Genomic DNA, 23353 nt, shown 5'->3' on the forward strand with positions numbered 1-23353 from the left:
ATTTCCCGGCACGGGATCTTTGATACATTTATCATTTATTGTCGCATCTGATCTGTACACATATAAATCTTGTCTGCTAGTAAACGTTTTGCCCTTAATTCAATACTGGCAAACAAGGTCAGTCCCCTATGGTTGCAGGCCAGTAAATCTGCCCAAAATTGCCTACGCCAGCCAAACCACGATTTGCATGCTCTCAATTCTTCGGTATTTGAGCACATTGCGGGCCATAAACTTGAGGGTTTTAAAAAATATGGGTTAAAACCGTGCTCAGGACTGTGAACTTGTAGTTCTGTGTAATTTGGATGAAATTGGAGCCCTAAAAGCGCTCTATTTTGCAATGGAGTGTAGGCATCTTTTTACAAAATGAAAGATGATGAAATAAGCTTTAATTTGATGTGTGTCTCGAACAAAGAGTTGCGAGTATTTTTCCCGAATTCCTGAAGTGGGGGCATTTATCATTGGGGTCTAGGCAGTTCATTTACTGGTCTGCAACCCTATGCATCTTTGCATATTTTAACGGTGCAACTAAATATAAAAGCACGTTACAACCTCTGAAATGTTTCTGTGATGTTTGAACATTCTTGGAAAGGTATCAAACAAATTCAGAATCGATTAAGCGAGAATCCAGGGGAGTCTGGGGGTTGGAGTACCCCCAATTTGAACCCCCCCCAAAAAAATATCAAAATTGTATTAATATCAATTACCTATATTGTCTACCTGTCTGCACCAATCGGACATAACACACATCTGACTGACTTGAACACCCCCCCCCCCCCCCCTGCATGAAGTCCTGGATCCGCCTTTGATGATCAAATGCTACCGACGAGACAAATTACAGTCCGTGAAACAAGAATTTCGGTGCTTGGTTATTTATTACCTTAATACTAAAAGCATATCTGGCATTATTCAGAAACAATTACTACACAAGACTATTAATACAGCACAATGCTAAGGTAAACTGTAACACTGACTACAGGCATTGACGAAGTTTTATAGTGGAGTTATGAACAGAAGGCGTTATAAACCTCTAGTAGTTCGAATTGATGATCGTCGCCGCGCTCAAAAGCAACATTGAAAGCAAATGGCGGCCAGCCTGCTCAGTTGCTCACTACGCTAATCTCTATGTAATGCTGGAAGAAGAAGTTTTGCACCGCTCTGTGGATATCGCCGTGGTAATACGCATGCGCAGTTGTCACATATAGGTCGCCAAAATGAATGATTTTGAAAGTGTTTAATCGGAGTTGGTTAATACTTGGTAACAATGTGGTTAATATTACTGAAACAATCATTTTATGACGAACAATATGCTTTATACCTTTAATGAGAAACCTTGTAGAAATGCTCCAAAATATCATATTTTATAAGTGATGTATTGCCAATTAACATTTTCGAAAAAACAACAAAAACATGATAACTTATCGGGAAAATAAAATCAATTTATCTTCAAATAAAAGACACAGGTAGCGCCTTCAAAGCCCAACAACTGCACATCGATAACATGAATTCGTAACTCACATCTAACAACTGTGCATTTGTTAAAACCTATCTTGCCGTGACAAATTTCTTTTTCCCCAAAAGAGCAACGATATGACATGACTTTCTATCCAGCACATAGGGAGGTTGTTGGTTACCAACTCAAAAGGCGGCGACGATCATCGTGTTCAAAGGCCGAATGAATGGTCCAGGCTTGAGGTCTCAGTGCTTGAGCTATGGACACTCTCCAGAGATAGCAATGTTCATGGTCAAAATCTAAATCGCCCAAGAGTTCCAACTATTTCTGTTCATATCTCCATGGTTTTATATACAGCAAAAATCTCAAAGACTCGGTTCCTGGCGTATAATTTGTAAAGCAATATACATGCTAACCTGCATACGTAAAAAAAAAATATATATATATATATATATATATATATATATATATATATATATATATATATATATATATATATATATATATATATATATATATATAGATATATATAGATATATATAGATATAGATATAGATATAGATATAGATATATATAGATATATATATATATCCAATGAAATCGTCTTCTATCACAATTCACAGTGCTCGATACATCTCTGTAGAGCTATAAACATGCAATAAATTCAGAATATTCTCTTTCTGAACAGACTGTTTCGTACCATAAGGCACTCATCAGCAGAATGACGAAAAAATAGAATACAAGTAGCATCTTACCTTATTTCGAATCAAGCGCGCGCACGCGTTACGCGCGTTACGTCATTGAAGTTAGTACGCGTTTACGTCACTGAAGTAAGAACACATCTGTCTCGATGCCTGCACTTGGAGACGATTTCGCTTCTCTTATTCAGTGTACCTAGATCTGGCCTACATATGATTATGTACTTCTCTGCTATACACAAATTGCATCTCTTGTTTACGTTAGAGTATGGCAGTGCTTTCAGAACTATGTCCCATTTGATTTCATAGTCTTTCCCTTCGTCCTTTAAGTCCCATATATGTTTACTTAGCTCTGTTTGCGCCCTCTTGCTCTCGGATCTGAATGACTGCTTGTGGTTCGCCAGTCTCGCCTTGAAGGTTGTGGACGTCAGCCCGACGTATGCCTCCTTCCTGCCTTCGCTCGTGACGGTGGCCTGGTACACTATGTTCTTGCTGAGGCACTCCCCGTTCAGCGGGCATTCGGCATTGCGGGGACAACTGCATGTTCTACCACCGACGTCGTCCTCCTGTTTTACCTTCCGTTTGTTGATTGACTGGATCGTTGCCTTCATGTTCGGCATGCAGCTGTACGATAACTTTACTGTGTTCCGGTTGAGCACTTTGTGAAGCTTATGTTCCTTGGGGAAGCATTTGTCTATTATCTGAAGGAATTTCTTTCCAATGTTGGTACGTACGTTCTTGTTGTATGGCGGGTTGTACCATGTTACCTCCCTTTTTCTAGTCCTTTTCCTGGTGTTATTGCCCGGTGTGTACGTCAGTCGATACTTGTGCCCGCTTTTTTGCAGAGCCTCCTGGTAGGCCGGGGCAGCTTTCTCGAATGCCTCCTTGCTCGACGAGCAAGGAGGCATTCGAGCAAGGAGGCATTCGAGCAAGGAGGCATTCGAACATCTCGTCGAGCAAGGAGGCATTCGAGAAAGCTGCCCCGGCCTACCAGGAGGCTCTGCAAAAAAGCGGGCACAAGTATCGACTGACGTACACACCGGGCAATAACACCAGGAAAAGGACTAGAAAAAGGGAGGTAACATGGTACAACCCGCCATACAACAAGAACGTACGTACCAACATTGGAAAGAAATTCCTTCAGATAATAGACAAATGCTTCCCCAAGGAACATAAGCTTCACAAAGTGCTCAACCGGAACACAGTAAAGTTATCGTACAGCTGCATGCCGAACATGAAGGCAACGATCCAGTCAATCAACAAACGGAAGGTAAAACAGGAGGACGACGTCGGTGGTAGAACATGCAGTTGTCCCCGCAATGCCGAATGCCCGCTGAACGGGGAGTGCCTCAGCAAGAACATAGTGTACCAGGCCACCGTCACGAGCGAAGGCAGGAAGGAGGCATACGTCGGGCTGACGTCCACAACCTTCAAGGCGAGACTGGCGAACCACAAGCAGTCATTCAGATCCGAGAGCAAGAGGGCGCAAACAGAGCTAAGTAAACATATATGGGACTTAAAGGACGAAGGGAAAGACTATGAAATCAAATGGGACATAGTTCTGAAAGCACTGCCATACTCTAACGTAAACAAGAGATGCAATTTGTGTATAGCAGAGAAGTACATAATCATATGTAGGCCAGATCTAGGTACACTGAATAAGAGAAGCGAAATCGTCTCCAAGTGCAGGCATCGAGACAGATGTGTTCTTACTTCAGTGACGTAAACGCGTACTAACTTCAATGACGTAACGCGCGTAACGCGTGCGCGCGCTTGATTCGAAATAAGGTAAGATGCTACTTGTATTCTATTTTTTTCGTCATTCTGCTGATGAGTGCCTTATGGTACGAAACAGTCTGTTCAGAAAGAGAATATTCTGAATTTATTGCAGATATATATATATATATATATATATATATATATATATATATATATAGATAGATATAGATATATATAGATATATATAATACCAACTAGGTGTACACAAAATGTTAACCATACCTTGGGTGGGTCGCGTGGGTGCACGCCTCACCCACTTGAATGTATAATTACGGCGTGGGGTTCGGGGCCCGCTTAAGGGCCCCGAAATTTTTTTGGATTCTAGTTGCTCTGTGGTGCGATCTGAGGCAATTTCTGACCACTTTAACCAATGTTTTTTGGAGGAAAAGATGGTGGTGTACTCATTGCCTGCCTTTATTGCGATGTCACATAAAAAAAAAAAATTGGTTTCGTTTTTTTTTTGGGGGGGGGGGCGTGGCCCCCTTTTGTTCCCCCCCGGATCCGCCCTTGGCTGACTGGGCCTGGGCCAATTACGCACAATGAACCATTTGCCGTATGGCCGTATTCGGAAATGTGAGTACTCGTACTCGTACTCAGAAGTACAAGTACTCGTACTCGGTAGCTCGGAGACTCTTTCTTGTACTCGGAGGTACAAGTACTCGTACTCGGCAGCCTAAGTACTCGGCAGTACTCGGTACTCGGAAAATAGTACTCGACTACAACACCGCAATTTGAGACTATTACATATAGCTATCATCACAAAACGTGGTTTTAAATTATGTTTGTAAGCCCCACGAATTGTGTTTAATGTAGTGCTTTAAAGTACACCTTCATGTTCTATTCAAACATTCAGATTTTTTTTTTTTAATTTTTTTTTCTGCTGATGCAAATTTCATGCACATAAGCAAAAGTGTAGTGTAACTTCACCGCCAAATTTGCTAGAATGTTGGATATTTGCTGTCGTAAATATTTACTTGATTATCCGTGGTATCAGTGCATGACTGTACACCAAAGTTTTTCTCGCAACGTTTTTAATGAGCGAATGTTGGGTTCACGATTTTACTAGTACCCCCAAACGGAACGGCGTCTTCCTAAAGTATAACAACAACGCCCTCATTATTTTGTCAGGAAATCATAAGTGTACATGTACTTCTCAATGCAATTATCAAAAAAAGGAATGTCAATAACGTTTTAAAGGAGAAGAAAATTGCATAAAATATGTTCACAAGTAAAACACGTCATATGCCCCTTAATTCTAAGTTTATCTGGCAGAACTTAAGTGTTAGGATGGGTAACTAAAATAATGACAACTTGTACCATGTTTCGAAGATGTTATACATTTTGTTACGTCATTATGACGTCATCATGTATGAAATTACAAACGATTTAAAGGCAAATTTTGACAAAAAGTTTGCGTTATATCTTTTGAACTAAATAGAGTATCGTGTTTGTTTTTTTAGTGAGGTTGTAGACTATGCCGTGAGAAACATTTCTTGTTCCCACACACAAAACCGCTTAACCTTTACTTCCGGTGTTACCGGAAATGCAATAAAAACTGAATATAACTAAAAAGAGCAAGGATTTTACTACAGACATATATATTATGAAGTGTTAAGTGAGGAATGCCAGACACATACAACAGTGTGATGACGTCATCTTCCGAAAGGGCGCCCCCTAGCGGCACATAAAATAGTGTTTCTTTTCTTTTATTTGAAAATCATAGGTTCAAATTTAACCAAATCGCCCCTTGATATGCTTTGATTAACCACAGACTACTTGGCAAGGTTTCGAATTCATGACGTCATCAGACCGGAAGTTACTTCTATGAGAATTTGCCAACGATCGTATTTTAAATCTAATTCTATCATTTGGTCCATGTCGTATATCTTAGCCTGAATAACGGTATCATTACAATGTTCACCTTTACTTCCAAATACTGTGAAGTTCGGTGTTATAAATACATACACTTATATTTTCCAATTTTTCATACGTTATTTAACTTCACAATGAACATCGACTCCGAACTAAATCAGTATTCACTTTCCGTTTTTGACTAATAGAATGTTTGCTGAAATTTATCACCCCGTTAAAGATGCATTTTTAAACAAAATAATTGATCGTGAAAAGGATTTAATTTCGTGATACTTTGTTCTTACATAATAATATTCATAACTTAACTGGACAGTGTTTCATAAAATAATTGGACCCGACCACTCTGCGTTTGTAACAACAATCGCGAATCTCTAGTTTTTATATGTTTTAGTTAACGTTTGTTAGTTTATAAAATGAGGACCTAATTTGATGAACGATATATTTTTCTCAATATAAGGCCCATGTATGGGCAGTGCATACATTTTGTTAGATCTCTCTAAACATTTCGTTCGTATATCAAGCAATGACATCCTTTACTTTGGAATACATCACTATGGATGCATAGTCGATATAATGGGTCACACTAACGTACAAAAAATCACACTCTATGACTGGACAAAATGGGATAGTGCTGTTGGTGTATTTCAACAACCCACGTAAACGAAAATAGCTTGGACTTTCCGTTCTTTTGCTACTTGACATTGTACTGCGATATCACAATTTGTTTATTGACCAAAAACAAACAAACAAACAAACAAACAAACAAACGCCCCAACACCCCCCCCCCAAAAAAAAAAACCCCAGAAACATGATATGTTCTGCTTTTAATATAGAACTCTACCTTAATTAAGTAGGAACTATTTTTATAAATAGTAACTTAAAGATCATATCAGGAAGAAAATATTCACCTCCGCCAACTTGAAATAAAAAAATCTATGAAATAATTACGTATACAGTCCATGTAACTACAATGTACTTTGAAGTTTAAGATAATAAACTTGCAATGCAGCCATTTTGAAAATTGCTGTTATTGACCGTTTCATTTTTGTCGTAAAAAAATGGAGGCTTACATGGCTATGAAAGCGAAAAGCTTCAAAGGTATGCGGGAGAGCCATGCATTTCTCTATTTTATTTGCTTTTCTGCGTAGGTGCCTGCAAAAAGACTTTGGCGATTGTGAAGGTTAGGACACTTTCCCATTGCACGCATGAACACGGTCCTATTGTAAGTTGTTTGTTGTGCCACCTTCAGAACAAAAACAAAATCAACCGCGTCGTAGACAGACTGCAGATTGTTTTTAGGGAAATCCGGGGTGAAGAGGGGCGACGTGGGTTTTTCCCCCGATGACGCTTCGTTTTTGATCCCCTTAAAAAACACACCCTTCAGAGTGGAGCCTGAGGTGATTTCTGTAAGGCCAAGGCTTGAGCATTCTGCACCCACTTACGATCTCGACCGACACGAACATTCTTCCGGAAATTTGGATTGTCAAGACAAAAATCTGAGAAAACGGTGACGTCAGACCATACAGCGACATCGACATCATGCATGAGCTGCCAGATGGTCATTAGTCTGTTCCCTTACATATTGCGCGATTAAAAAGCGTTTACAGGTTCCAGATACACGACCATCGCTCTCTCAGTCTGGCTTCCAGACGCACAATTACAGAATTACATCTGCAAATGCATGGTGCCCGAATAAATTTAGTGCAAAATAATGGGAGCCCAGAGAGGCCACATTAAGATTATACTCGATCGTAACCCCATCTAAAAAACACGTTACAATTGTGCAGCAGCAGGACCCAGCCGAACAGTTGAGTTTGGCGGTTTGAGACATATCATCTTACGTTGAAAAAAAAAGAAAACTTTTTAATTTTGCTGACGCGCAAGGGTACAGCGACACGCGCGCAGAAACCGGAGACTTTTTTTTTTTTATCCAATCATAGAATCCTGAGTGAATGCAAGTCAGGAAATAAATCTGAATCTGAATCTGAATCTGAATTTGAATCAGAAAAAATACGCAGCGAATGTATGTATGAGGAACTGGGGTCTGGCATGGATTTGCTAATTGAAGCCTTGATTTGATCTATTGTATTTGATGACTGAAGTTCACCGTACATAGTGGTATACGCCGAATCGATTTGTTGTAGGCCACTGTGGTATTCAGTTTCTACATCTGAGTCAGATTCTTCTGGGACTGTCTCCAGCTCAATTTTTCGCTGTAGTTTTTCGACTTCAGACTTTGAGACGCCAGACGACTTGCCTAACTGATACGTGTATGTGGAGGACTTCTCGCCTGACATGTTTTGGATAATTTGATCCATGACCACCTGTTCGCCCCGCGTAACATTAAATATGTGGGGCTTATTCAGCCCTTTACACAGTTCATTGCAACTGTGACTCTTGAAAAACTTTACAATACCGAGTTTCCCTAAATCGGTAGGTCCATAGACGCCATACTCTATGCCTCCACTCAGCACTGCTGGGTCGGTGAACGTGTACCGTGTACCGCTCATCACTCCTTGCAGATCGCTGACCAAAATCTCGCCTTCGGATGCGTGATAAGTAAAATGACTGAAAGCAGCTGGCAAGGCGCCGTTTTCAGGGTCTACGAATCCAGTGTTGCTCGTGAATTTGACGTAATCTCCCTCAAGGTACCTTTCGACAAGTACCGACGCATTTGAGGGAATAACGTTTGTGACTGTGTCTCTTGTGAATGCCAGTTTGCCTTTGACTGTTCTGTAATATGGAAGAAATCCAAGGAAATAGTTAGTAGCATGGGCGTCAACGCGAGTAAATTCGGGCTTAACAAACTCTATCTTACGATTGATGCTTGTTGGATACATGGCGGTGTGATGCATGTTAAACAACTGTGCCATCTCATTAGCTTTGCAGTAGGCAAGGTCATCTACTTTCCACGCATAGTCCTTAGCGTCGTCATACCATTCCTCTTTATAAACTTTAACAACGCATCGTTTTCCTTCCTTTTCGGGGGTACCATGAAATGTCCCCTTGTAAACCCGTCGGGAGGCCCCTTGAGCGAACCAGTCGTCCTCGAACTCCACCCATGTACGCGAGAGTCCAATCTCTTTGGATTTGTTGCTTGCCGGGTAACTACCCATCTTGCCGAGACCGAATGGGTTCTGGAATGAGAACATTTCAGCATTTTACTGAAATATTTTGGCTAAACTAAATTTTATGTTTAACAATTCAAATACAGTTGGACCTGTATAGGCCTAATCTCCCCCTTTTTTTAAAGTTACCCAAACCCTACGGGTTCAGGACGCAGAATCCTTGTTAAAGTGCAGACGGTTAGGGCTAATGTACTCCCTGTTGATTTTCATGTTTGATAGTTATCCGCTCCGTGTACAAGTACCCCATCAAAGGCCAGAAAAGGAGAGTTGGGGTGATCTAGACTGGTTCCCGATCCATCCACTGCGTATTTCGAATGTTTCCAACGGTTATTGGAGGCAGAGATTAGTCTCGGAGACCATTGCAAGTTGAATTCGAATGTATTCGCGCGCCGACGACGCCTGACGCTCACGCGAAGACGCGGTTGCTATAGCTTTTGCACACTCAGGAACTTCGTGCGTACTTTGCGCACGAACCAGTACAGTATAGTACGCGCATGCTGTGTCCCCCGTCCACGGAGCTCAAACACGCGCCCTCTTTTGTTCGCGCACGGAGCCCATAACGTTCATGGTTAATTTTTTCACATTAATGTACAAACAATTCTAGTGATTCTGTCAGTTACGTGTTTTCTGAACCCACAACCTAGCTGTCAAGTAGTCACTTTAGATTTAGTAAATGGTTACATGATCAACTGCTATGCAATTTGGGAATCCAAAATGACGGTCTTTATAATGGAATATATATCAATCAATGACACATGATGTTGCGTGTACGTGAAGCAGTAAGGTACGTGGACGGCTATAAACAAGACTGCATTACATTTATTTAGAAAGTCGTTTGAGCTTTCATAAAATTTCATCTTAGCCCTTCTTGGTTTTCGTGTTGAGTTCTTGAGTCACAGTTTCAAAACATGTTGGTGTACTTTAAGCACGGAGCTTCTGGCAGTGTATTGTCTTAATGGAGTCTAAATGTTTTGTTTTCACATGGTGTAGGTGCGCGCGTGAACATGCGTTGGTCACATAGATAGTGTGTTATAGTATAGCAGATAGGTGATGGGATTGCGGGAATGGCACACAGTCAGAGTATGTCATGAGAAAGATGCTTGGCCATGGGCCATTGCAGATTTGCCCTACAATTATAGACAGAATAACAAGTAAAATTTAAAAAATTGCTTGTTATACTACCTACATATTTTTTGCACCTCGCTTCGTATTGGCTGTTATTTTAATTTTTTACTGTTATTTGTTCCACTTACTGTGTCCTGTTCTCTGTATACTGAATGTATTCTGCGAGTATACGGATTTTTCTGTTATGTATGAACATTCTTTTAAAGTTAAATTCATAGAAATTAACAGACTTGGGTCATTCAGACGTCACCGACGAGAAAAATTACATACTAGTCAAGTTCACTATGTCCAGATATTGAACTTCGTTAACTTTTTTGGGGGATTTGCAAACCTATACATTTTTAGAATCTGTGTGGTATAGGCAATCAGAAAACCAATGTTTACAGTTTGCCGGAAGCATGTATGGCGACCATCTTGGATTTTCAAAATGGCCGCCTTCAAAATGGGTGTTTCTCAATATCTCAGCATCCAGGTGGTCTAGAGTCATGATTTTAACGGCTAAACATACATTTTCAGGGGTGAGGAAGCCAGTGGTACAAAATAAAATAAGCTAAACATAACCACAAAGCGGCCATCTTGGATTTTCAAAATGGCCGCCTTCAAAATGGGTGTTTCTCAATATCTCAGCATCAAGGTGGCCCAGAGTCATGATTTTAACGGCTAAACATACATTTTCAGGGGTGAGGAAGGCAGTGGTACAAAGTAAAATAAGCTAAACATAACCACCAAGTGGCCATCTTGGATTTTCAAAATGGCTGCCTTGAAAATTGGTGTTTCTCAATATCTCAGCATCCAGGTTTCCTAGAGTAATGCTTTTAATGGCTAAACATACATTTTCAGGGGTGAGGAAGCCAGTGGTATAAAGTAAACTCAGCTAAACATAACCACAAAGCAGATTTTCATGTTCATTCCATTATAATACATTTTTTAAATGGCTCAAAACTTCTACATGTAGCAAGTCAAACCTCTAGCATGTCTAGGCAGCTTCTTGGACAACTTCAATATCATGATAGCATGACAAAATAAGTGTGGTATAACAAAATCTTTGTTATATAGCAGAATCTTGACACATCATCATCATCACTGTCACTGGTCGGCAACATGTCATTCCTAGAGTCCTCATCATTCTGGCACTGGGTGCTGCACTGGCAGAGGTCTGTGCATGATAAGTTCTTGGACCTGCTAGAGCATCGAGATGTTGAACAGTCTGCTCTGCACTGGCATCTCACCATCCCAATGATGGCCTTGGGGGATGGGAGGACCTTAGTTGTGATTGGCTTCACCTGATCAGCTGCTGTGTCCTTGTAGAAGCCATGCTGCAGCGGATCCAGGATCGAACTGCTGCTGAGCAATGCTTGCCTGGCCCCATACTGTGGCCTGGATCTGGACTCGGTGGATGTGCTGCTTGAGAGCACCAAGGGTGGGAGGCAGCTTGTCACTTTCAGCCATATGCTTGCAGAAAAGATGCCATCGCAGCTCAGGGATGCTTGCAATCTGGAGGTCCTTTGGCGCGTATGCAGCACAGACGAATGTAGCCAGCGTTAACAGCAGCTCTTCAGTGACTTCAGCGGCATCTGAAAGCATCTGCAGAGCATTGATGACTACTCCGCCTGCTTTGAGGTAGACTTTCAGCCAGGTTGCCTTTCCTATGCGAGAGAACCTCCCAGTGTTGTCTGCCCCCGGGAATGCGTGGAAGGCTGGCAAAGCCTTTGCTCTTTCTGGACCTAGATCTGTCCATATTGGCTGCACTTAGACCACTCCGGAAGCCATTGACATGGACGTGTTTCTCAGCAGAAGGTCATAATGTGCTACGACCAGCACCAGAACATTAGTGTCTGGGGAGAAGACCACCAACTCTGCATCAGGTGGGTTCCTCTGTGATGCCAGCACTGCATGATAGATGAGCAGCGTGTCCACCTCTTCGTGATTGTTGTCCTTGATTAGCAGCTCACTATTGCTCCTAGTACGTCCTGCGGCAGATGCGATAACCAGCTTTGACGAGTCTTGGTTGTACTCCAGGGTTTTTGTTGCCAGATACTCAGTCAGATCAGCCTTCGTTTTGTCGTGGGAAAGGAACCGGCTCATTGTGATGTGCTTGAGTATCTGGCAGCTAAAACCCTGGAGTACAACCAAGACTCGTCAAAGCTGGTTATCGCATCTGCCGCAGGACGTACTAGGAGCAATAGCGAGCTGCTAATCGAGGACAACAATCACGAAGAGGCGGACACGCTGCTAATCTATCATGCAGTGCTGGCATCACAGAGGAACCCACCTGATGCAGAGTTGGTGGTCTTCTCCCCAGACACTGATGTTCTGGTGCTGGTCGTAGCACATTATGACCTTCTGCTGAGAAACACGTCCATGTCAATGGCTTCCGGAGTGGTCCAAGTGCAGCCAATATGGACAGATCTAGGTCCAGAGAGAGCAAAGGCTTTGCCAGCCTTCCACGCATTCACGGGGGCAGACAACACTGGGAGGTTCTCTCGCATAGGAAAGGCAACCTGGCTGAAAGTCTACCTCAAAGCAGGCGGAGTAGTCATCAATGCTCTGCAGATGCTTTCAGATGCCGCTTAAGTCACTGAAGAGCTGCTGTCAACGCTGGCTACATTCGTCTGTGCTGCATACGCGCCAAAGGGCATCCAGATTGCGAGCATCCCTGAGCTGCGATGGCATCTTTTCTGCAAGCATATGGCTGAAAGTGACAAGCTGCCTCCCACCCTTGGTGCTCTCAAGCAGCACATCCACCGAGTCCAGATCCAGGCCACAGTATGGGGCCAGGCAAGCATTGCTCAGCAGCAGTTCCTGGATCCGCTGCAGCATGGCTTCTACAAGGACACAGCAGCTGATCAGGTGAAGCCAATCACAACTAAGGTCCTCCCAGCCCCCAAGGCCATCATTGAGATGGTGAGATGCCAGTGCAGAGCAGACTGTTCAACATCTCGATGCTCTTGCAGGTTCAAGAACTTATCATGCACAGACCTCTGCAAGTGCAGCACCCGGTGCCTGAATGATGAAGACTCTAGGAATGACATGTTGCCGACCAGTGACAGTGATGATGATGATGTGTAAATATTCTGCTATATAACAAAGATTTTGTTATACCACACTTATTTTGTCATGCTATCATGATATTGAAGTTGTCCAAGAAGCTGCCTAGACATGCTAGAGGTTTGACTTGCTACATGTAGAAGTTTTGAGCCATTTAAAAAATGTATTATAATGGAATGAACATGAAAATCTGCTTTGTGGTTATGTTTAGCTGAGTTTACTTTATACCACTGGCTTCCTCACCCCTGAAAATGTATGTTTAGCCGTTAAAAGCATTACTCTAGGAAACCTGGATGCTGAGATATTGAGAAACACCAATTTTCAAGGCAGCCATTTTGAAAATCCAAGATGGCCGCTTGGTGGTTATGTTTAACTTATTTTACTTTGTACCACTGGCTTCCTCACCCCTGAAAATGTATGTTTAGGCGTTAAAAAGCATTACTCTAGGAAACCTGGATGCTGAGAAATTGAGAAACACCAATTTTCAAGGCAGCCATTTTGAAAATCCAAGATGGCCGCTTTGTGAGTATGTTTAGCTTATTTTACTTTGTACCACTGGCTTCCTCACCCCTGAAAATGTATGTTTAGCCGTTAAAATCATGACTCTAGGCCACCTGGATGCTGAGATATTGAGAAACACCCTTTTTGAAGGCGGCCATTTTGAAAATCCAAGATGGCCACCATGCATGCTTCCGGCAAATTGTAAACATTGGTTTTCTGATTGCCTGTACCACACAGATTCCAAAAATGTATAGGTTTGCAAATCCCCCCAAAAAGTTAACGAAATTACACAGTGAACTTGACTATACAGTGAAACACAGATTTCTGTGTACTCGGTTATTTATTGCCATAATACTAAATCTATATCCGGCATTAACACACAAAAAACACTTTAATTACATTACTTGTAGAATGGGGGAACTATCATTACAAAACACAAACGAGCAACGGCGGATGGGGCAACAGGGGTCATGCCCCCACCCAAAACGAACCCATTTTTTTAAAGTTACGTCGCAAAACAGAAAGACATTGCGTACACCACAAAACTCAACGAAAGCAATACATTTGCACATAATATTAAATTAAGGGAGGAACATTTTTGGACCCACTGTTTCGGGAACCAATTTGTGTTGCCCCCCCCCCCACCCCAAATAAAATAAACAATAAAATGTGTTGTGGATCCGGTGTGGACGGTAATTCTGTCCCCCGGTAAAAGTGTCTGGGCGGACAGAATTACCTAGGTAAAAGTGTCCCCCCTGTCCCGTTAATTGTGTCCCCCTCCAGGTAATTCTGTCCCCTCCAGTTAATTCTGTCCCCCCTGGTTTTGCACGCATAAGTTGTTATATTGATGTTATTATAATAAATTCAGCGCACAGGTATACATTTTTAGATTTTTCCACCCTACATCAATAATTATCAAAATGAAATTAACGTTTAGATGTTAATCAACCGATCTATGTTTCTGCAAGAAGGCACGCGTAGTAATACTCAACCTATCGCTATAGCGCGAACACGCATCAGCTGCCGATACGCGTGTGGCTGTCATGGCGGACTTCAATGAGGAGAATTCGCAAAATTATACGCGACACGGGTCACTGCGCCGCAGGCCTGCTGCTGGTGCAATGTTGTCCCCGTCCCCGGCCGCGGCCCTGGCGCGGCCCGTAGGTGCGGTATCGCGCGCACGCCCACCATGCAAATCGTTCGCTCCCGAAGTCGTCATCAAAACGGGAGTTGTGCTTTGACGTAAGCACCATTCCCGAATTTAGCAAGGCGCCGCGCAAAAACAGTTAATAACTTCACTAATATACAGTCTGGGTGCTAGACCTGTGACGTTGCACGGGGACACATTTACCAGGGGGACACATTTAACGTCGTGCAGGGGGACAGATTTACCTAGAGGGGGACAGGTTTACCTGGGTAAAAGTGTCCCCCGGACAGATTTACCGGGTCACGACCCGGTAGATCTGTCCGGGGGACACATTTACCAGGGGGGACAGAATTACCTGCCACACCGGCCTTGCAACCGAGCTACGACTAACATACTGAAACACTGACTAACCGCATTGACCAAGTTTTGCTTCTTATAACAAAACATTTACAACACCATATTTGTCATGAAATCCAAAAGTGATTAAGTTTGATTTGGTATGATTGTAACATTATACAGAATTTTACGTGCATCACAATTACGTCATTAAACAATATATAATAAAAGTGTTCTATGACCACCGATTCAAATTGTCAGCACCACATGTGCAGAAACAAAGGTAAGGCAAGAGGCACAGTTACTGCATTACTACTTCATGGGTGTACTAGTAATTTGGTTTGATGTTCGGTGAGCGCAAAATCACCAAAATCAGCACCTAAATATTCTAAACACGTATGAAGAGAGGGAGAAATAGAAATAGAAGGCAAATGATGAAAATTATTTAGTTGCCGTGTTATTGAGATAGTTAATCGTTTCTGGGAATTATTTTGCAGCGGCGCGTAGTAACTACATTTAAGTTATCACCGCTAAGACTTACTCTCTGATTATGGTGAGGCATTGTCTCGTTAATATTTTCCATTGGTCGTGTCCCTTTTATGTTCTCGTAAATTCCACAGGTCGTCCGATAACAAAAAATGAATCATATTATCCTGTATTTAGGTTCAGTCCCTCTGTTCACGCGCTTTTGCTGTTTCTGGTCATTACTGTTGATCCTTTTTAGAAATTCTTCAAAATCGTTTGTACTGCATCACACATGCACAGCTTGTGCAATTCTCTCATGTTCATTTCTGCGCATGCGCGCAAAAACTGAACTAACCACCAAACTGGTCTACCAAACAAGTAAACACGAAATGTGTAAATGTGTAAATGTTCACAAAAGTAAACAACTTGGTACCATAAGTAGCTTAATCTAGAGACTACTTCATTAACTACTTTCATGAAAAGTGGTGTTAACATTAAAATTTAAAGGATGGTTTATTGTTAAGCTGAGCAGTCAGGACGTAGACGAAATTATTACCAACAACTAGTACAGGAACACATTGCAAAATAATTAAAAATACTGCAGCGCTTAGTCACTTGTTTAACCCCGAATAAGTTATCAACATTTGAGAATAATAAAGTTTCCATACACTTTTCGTGGTATTATATATATACAGCAAAAGAAATGATGCGTAACATTGCTTTAAGTGCTCTTTGAAACGTGTAACGATCATGAAATGATTAAAAGTTCTAGTGAATTTACACAACATAGTCACATTTTATAGAAATTGTCTAAACACTTAGCTGACATCAACGATAACATTTTTTTTAGCAACTCGGCAAAAAAATATAAATGGTACTTCATGTAGCTGTAGTGGGGGAACATTTTCAACGCAAGGAATTTGTGGAGTTGTTTCTTGTTTTGGAGTTTGGACTTTTACTATTTTTTAAAAATGTGTCCGTGCTTCACAGCTGTTTTCAATTGCTGTTTTGCTGGTATCACAAAAGGTATTGACTATGGAATAGAATATAGATTGACGAATATGATCCAAGTATGGCTATGGATATACTTTTAGCTATGGATACAAACTTTACAAATTATTCCCCCCCCCCTCCCCGCTCGATAATAATTCAGTTCACAGCCCCCATCAGAATCGATAATGTTGGAAAATTAACCAGGATACTCACAGAATGTATGGATCTTGTTTTCGGGAAAAAAATGCTTTCTCATGTGTTTTACATGTCAAAAAATAAACAATATATATTTCTTTATATTTATACAAGTCGTGCAAGTTGAACATTTGACAGAGAAAATATCAAGTGGTTGAAGAGCACGGCCTTTACATTTTTAATGGGCATAAGCAGCACTCAACGAATGGAATATTAATTCCATGAACAATTTTTAATTCTATGGTCTAGCTACTTCCGTCCTATAAATGTATGACATGGTTGATCACTGTTTTAATGTAATGCAATTGCTGTTACTGTATTTTTCTTGACTTAACTGTTATAATACTGATCTAATTTTTTTTTTTTACAAATAACCGCTACATAGGAATAGTTTTGATTTATTTAATCAATCAGAATTTCGCAATGTTATGCAATGATCCTCAACATAAATAGCTGTCTTGACCTATACCCCTCTACAACGTTGACGTACAATGATTTTTTTTCTTACAAATACATGCTCCATCAAAATGTAGAATTTATTTTTGAATTTAATCTATCACTATTATTTTGCAAAATACCAACATTCTGATGTTATGTCTTAATGATCCAAAAAATAACCTATTCAAGACATATTTCCGGATGCATAACAATGTAAATGTTAATAACAAGGATGCCGAAGTATAATTCCCATATAATATACACAATCAATAGTCAAAGCCTCTGCAAACATGAGGGTTTGATTAAAAAAAAGTAATACGAAAACACTCAATTACCCATTCATGGAATGTATACAAGTTTCCAATAGAAATTCAATGTATGTTCTTGTTTCGTAATTTTATGGCTTCGACTTTTTTTCGCTTGCCAATGCGCCACTAGCTAGAACACAGGTTAATCGGAAACTATTGAACGCTATGAATTCATCTCAATCGCGTCCCTAAAATGGTTTCACGCGTCGCAGAGGTACCTTGGGAAGTACTTGATACAGTGATAATTATGTGAGCAATTATGCTCTCAGCGTAATGTGTTTTTTTATGCTCGACGAACGAAACACGTGTATGTGAAAACCAGTATTTGAAACCAAACATGAAAACAACAGTTGAAGTCAGTGTTAGATTTGTTTTTCATTTGTTCGAAACTGAAAGATGTTCGTTTAATCTTCTTCAAACTTGATGTCTTTTTGCATTTGTTCGATTTGAGATCTGTCGATGCCTAACTGATGGGGTTGCATTGTAGACCTCTTTACAGGTCTACTTAATATTTTCCTCAGGTCCACCAATGCACCTGTTGAAGGGTCATCTAACAGGTAGGTGTCCGCCACAGAACCCTCAGGCATTTTAGCTGCGCTTTCATCAAATGTCACCCTTTCACCTGTTGTACAGTTAAAAGCCCCCTTGGGTTTCTTGAGCCCTTCACACAATACATTGCACTTGTGATACGCAAAAAACATCACAATCCCCAACTTTCCCAAATCGCTGGGACCGTATTTGAGTGGCTTTAGACCGCTGTTGTGAACAGCTGGGTCCGTGAGCTTGTAGCTTGTGCTAGTGCGCACCCCTTGCAGATCGCAAACCAGAACTTCACCATCTGTTACATGGTAAGAGTAATGACTGAAAGCAGCTGGCGTGGCCATTTGTTTAGGGTGAACATACCCAGTGTTGTTGGAGAATTTGTCATATTCTCCGTCAAGGTACCTCTCGACTGCAACGGTAATTTTTTCAGGGAAACGTTCGCGTTCTTTGGAACTAATGATATCGATTGCGGTACGGGGATCCACCTCGGTGAATTCAGGTTTAATAAACTCGATTGGTTTGCTCGTGTTATAATGTGCGTTAAACTTCTGCGCAATCTCATGAGCTTTCTTATAGGCACGGTCGTCTGCTTCCCAGGTAAACTCGGGTTTGTCTGAAGAAAACAACTCTCTTGGGTATGAATACAACTCTTTGTAGACTTTAACTACGCCCAGTTTTCCTTGCAAGCGGCTATCTCCACGAAATCTGCCCCGGTAAACCCGTCGGGATGTACCTTCCCTAGTCCAGTCGTCCTCAAAATCAATATACGTATCATCGTATCCAATCACCATAAAGGTCTTGCTTTGGCTACCACCCATTTTGTTTTCTTAGAACGAAATAATTCTGAAAAATAGAAAAAAAAAACACAACACGGCTCTTTGAACATCTTGCCAAAGGTTAATGGACCTTTTTTTTTGGGGGGGGGGGGTGGGAACTGGCCATAATCTCACCCATGGTTGATTTAGCTCATTTGTGCCGAAAGGGTAGCGTTGAGTTGTGTAGTTCCCAGGGAGCTAAGATGGTCTTTGGAATGTTCCATTAGTCCAATGATCAAGGGGTCATAATGATGTAGCGTGTTACAACTGATAATGTAGTAATCAACGGATAACGTATCACCAACCGATAATGTATCACAAATTGACCGATATTGTATCACTAACCGATAATGTAGCAACAATTGACTGATAGTGTAGTAAAATTTGTATCCGATAATGCATCACGTGTTGACGGATAATGTAACTACAAAATAACTGTATCCGATAATGTATCACCACGGAACAAATACTGTATCAACCGATAATGTATCAAAAATCAACCGATAATGTATCAGTATATTTGGAAAAAGTGGAAATATTAAGGGAATAACAGTGTGAGGAGCCGGTCTTCACTGCGTGATAATGACCGGGTGTGGGGGTGACCGCTGTTAATGGACCGAGACGAAGTCGAGGTCCATTAACAGTGGTCACCCCCACACCCGGTTATTATCACGCAGTGAAGACCGGATCCTCACACTGTTATTCCCATTAATAAATACCTTTATAACGAAATAAACAGTTAAAATGCTCCATTTTTGTGACTTTTTCCGGCGATATTTCCAGACTTTTTTGTGTTCATGTTCATGGGCCATATTTAAGCTTAACACTACAGCTATAACGACGTAAACTCAACAGAGACTGCTGCCGTAGCGAAACAAATTACAACAATGTTTTCATATCTTTACCTGATGGAGGAAGCTGAAATCTCGTTTACACATTCCTTGTGTCCGGAATTACAAAGATGCTTGGTTTAGGAAAGGTAAATATGTCGGTGGGTGAAGTGTTTCAAAGAAAATAAATCGTAGATCTACGCTTTCATCGTAAACATCCTCAGTATATACTGCACTGCTGTACGATGCCGTTTCAAAACTTCACTACGCGCGCGCACGCACGCATCCCTAGCAACTGTGTTGCGTACGCGCGCGTCAGTCTCACGCGATGGGGGTTGAGCGCATGTGCAGTGCTCGATTGTTAAAAGCTACCGCAGGACTGTAACTATATTTTGACCAATCATTGGCTTGCATGGGGCTGAACGGGGCTTGATCAATGCTGGTTCAGGGGCCATTTATTCGCTTGATCTTTGAAGCCGGTCCATTATCACCGTTAATGACCGGCCACGTGATCGAGTCTCGACCAATCAGAAACCATCAACTCTCCAAGGTATTTATTAATGCAAATTAATTAAAGGCTAATAAATGCCTTTACTATGATAAGTCCCCACTCGGGAAAGTTTATCATTAAGAATATTTTTTTTTTTCAATTTGGGAGGGAGTTGCTCTGGTTTGGAGACGCTCTACTTCCGAGTGGGCCTAGGCTAGTGGCGTATCCAGCTTTTGATGTGTGTGTGTGTGTGTGGGTGTGTGTGTGGGGGGGGGGGGGGGTTAAACGCACTCGCACATCCGCGCCGAAATGTGGAGAAGTTTTTTTTCTCCGGACACTTGGCAACCGTATGGGCTCCGTGCTCCAACACAAAAGGGCGCGTTTTACCACTTCTGAGAGCAGCATGGACACACGGGACCATTCGCTCGTACCCCGCCCTGCAAACAGGACGCTGGGATACGCTAACGAGCTTCACAGAATCTTGTGAAGGAAGTTGCCTGTGACCTATGTATAAAGCATCTGTCTGCAGCTGTTCAAGACCGCAGTTACACAATGTGCGCAAATGCTATCCGAGAACTTCCCATAGAAATGCGCACATTCCGCACAGGAGGTGATTTCTGTTTCATTGCGGACCATTGTGGACAAAATTTTGAGCGTCGAATAATTGCAATACGACCGTTCGTGATTCGAAACGCAGCCTGAAGCAAGTGACGGGAATTGTAAATTTACAACACAGATAAGTTTACAGAATTTCCTACATTATGACGCTTTTCAACGCACACAAAAATCTCTTAACTGGAATAAAAGGGTAATGAATCAATCTTCTTAACGGCCATTTCAAACCTTGCAGAGTCATGACCTTGATGACGCGCAGGTCACTGGTCACGCAAAACCCAACCAATCAGAGCGTGAATTCATCAGAGTATTCCAGCGTCCTGTTTACAGGGCGGGGGGTACGAGCGAAACGGGACCTTGATCTCCGTATGGAGATCAATGGACGGGACAGCATGTGCGTACTCTACTGTACTGTACGGGTTCGCGCGCTAAGTTCCACACCACTTCCAGAATGTGCCAAGGCTATTAGCCGCAGCGTCTTCGCATGAACTTTAGGCAACGTCGGCGCGCGCATACATTCAATTTAACTTGCGATGGTCTCCCAGACTATTCCCTCCCACCAATAACTTTGCATCATTCAAAATATGCAGTGGATGCATGGACCGGGAACCAGTCTAGGTCTTTCCCAACTCTCCGTTTCTGGCTGTTGAAGGGGCACTTGTGTACGGAGCCCATAGCTCCATTGTAAAATTTTAAAAAAATGGGGGGGGGGGGGGCTGGAGACCACATGACACTGGGGGCGATGTTCATGATACAGATGTATCGGCGCATTTCAAGCTTTTTGTACTTTTTCTCCCTTTCTCAGTACTCTTTAATACATTTCGGCGGTTGAAAAGTTTGAGAAATACCTCAAAATCTGTCTGTTTTTTTCTCTAAATACGAAATAATGGGGTGGGGGGATCCAATAGCCCAGACCCCCTCCCCGGTCAAAGAGTGGGGCGGGATATATAGGACATAAAACAAACATTTGTGTACGCCTTTTCCCCATACTGATACATTATCGGTTGATTTTTGATACATTATCGGTTGATACAGTATCCGTTCCGTGGTGATACATTATCGGATACAGTTATTTTGTAATTACATTATCCGTCGACACGTGATACATTATCGGATACAAATTTTACTACACTATCAGTCATTTTTTTGCTACATTATCGGTTAGTGATACAATATCGGTCAATTTGTGATACATTATCAGTTGGTGATACGTTATCCGTTGGTTACTACATTATCAGTTGTAAGGGTCCTGTCACACTTCTGCGTATCCTAATTCTTTATGAGTTGCGCATTGACATTTTTTTCATACGCAGTCGTACGCACAATACGCACCTCATATGCATCTCTATCGTTTTATGTAAGTTTTATGTACGCAGGCATACGCATGGTACGGCCCAGTACGCTGGATAGTTTTGGGCATGCACAAAACTACGCTGCGTACGCTGTTACGCAGGTCATAAGTTATAAATACGCAGCGCATCGGTCCCGCATCGGTCGAGTGCGGTACGAGTACGCTATGTGTTCGTGAGGGATAAGCCGTTCATACGCGGCAATACGCTGACCTCCTATGTTGGACGTATACATAGCGACGTATTGCACGAATTAGTACCGCTCGTCCTGCGAGCGGGCAGCGCATTGTACTTATTCGTAACTTATGAGAAACGCACATATGGCGAACTTGCGCACTGCATACGCAACTCATACGCATCTCATACGCAGTTGATGCGCTGAATTCGTTACTTGTTCGCTAGATGTGCGTCGCACATATGTCAAAGTAATCAAAAAATTTCGACGTTTTCGATCGTACGGATGCGTATTGAAAATTGTTGATAAGGAACTCATAAGGAATTGGGATACGCAAAAGTGTGACAGGGGCTTAACATACCGCCTGAGCAACATCGCTGGTGGATACGTGCGCTTTATAATACGCATAATTATTATGCCAAGCAGTTGAGTTTGTAGGGTTATATTTTGCATTTCTATACGCTTCCTACTACTCTCTGGGATCGCAAAATGTTATGATTAATCTTAACATTATTTTCTGTTGCATGATACCTTGGGACATCCGAAAATGCTGCTCTTAAGTTGCACAGCCGGTACTTTTGCCTTCCAGCTCCAAAAAACTTTTTTTTTGGGAGCTTATTTTTTTTAGAAACGGCTGAAATGATATTTTTGGCCACTGTTCTCTCAAAAATTGTCTCATCGTGACCTGTTGCAACTTTTTACCATCCTAATAGGATGGGTAAACAAGAAAAAATATGGTTGGTTCCAAGTTTATCCGCATTCGTGTTCCCTGGGGGTATATTGCTTCGAGGACACCCTCAAATCGCCGCCGCCGCTGCCGCCTGTTGTCGCCGCCAGTGCTGCTGCTGATGATGATAATGATAATGAGAAAAGTGCCAAGGTTGACTCTGTGCTCGATTTACTTAGCCAATCATTTTAATAACTTCCATTTTTTCAAAAATGCAGGGATTCTGTCAATTTTTGTGGCATGATATTTGCACTCTTTGAACGTCGGAGTTTTGACGTCTGGAAACCAGAGAAAGGCTCAATGTTAAAATGTATTATTTTTGTCAA

The 23353-nt window shown here is 41.8% G+C and overlaps 1 protein-coding gene across 1 annotated transcript; it reads right to left on the reverse strand.

Moving 5' to 3' along the window:
* Window positions 1–7733: 7733 nt before the first annotated feature.
* LOC119733037 (eukaryotic elongation factor 2 kinase-like) lies at window positions 7734–8915 on the reverse strand. The gene has a single exon (XM_038206618.1). It carries the CDS (start codon window positions 8913–8915, stop codon window positions 7734–7736), a length of 1182 nt encoding a protein of 393 aa, XP_038062546.1.
* Window positions 8916–23353: the final 14438 nt, after the last annotated feature.

Source organism: Patiria miniata, unplaced genomic scaffold (assembly GCF_015706575.1).
Source record: "Patiria miniata isolate m_02_andy unplaced genomic scaffold, ASM1570657v1 HiC_scaffold_25, whole genome shotgun sequence".
Lineage (NCBI taxonomy): Eukaryota > Metazoa > Echinodermata > Asteroidea > Valvatida > Asterinidae > Patiria > Patiria miniata.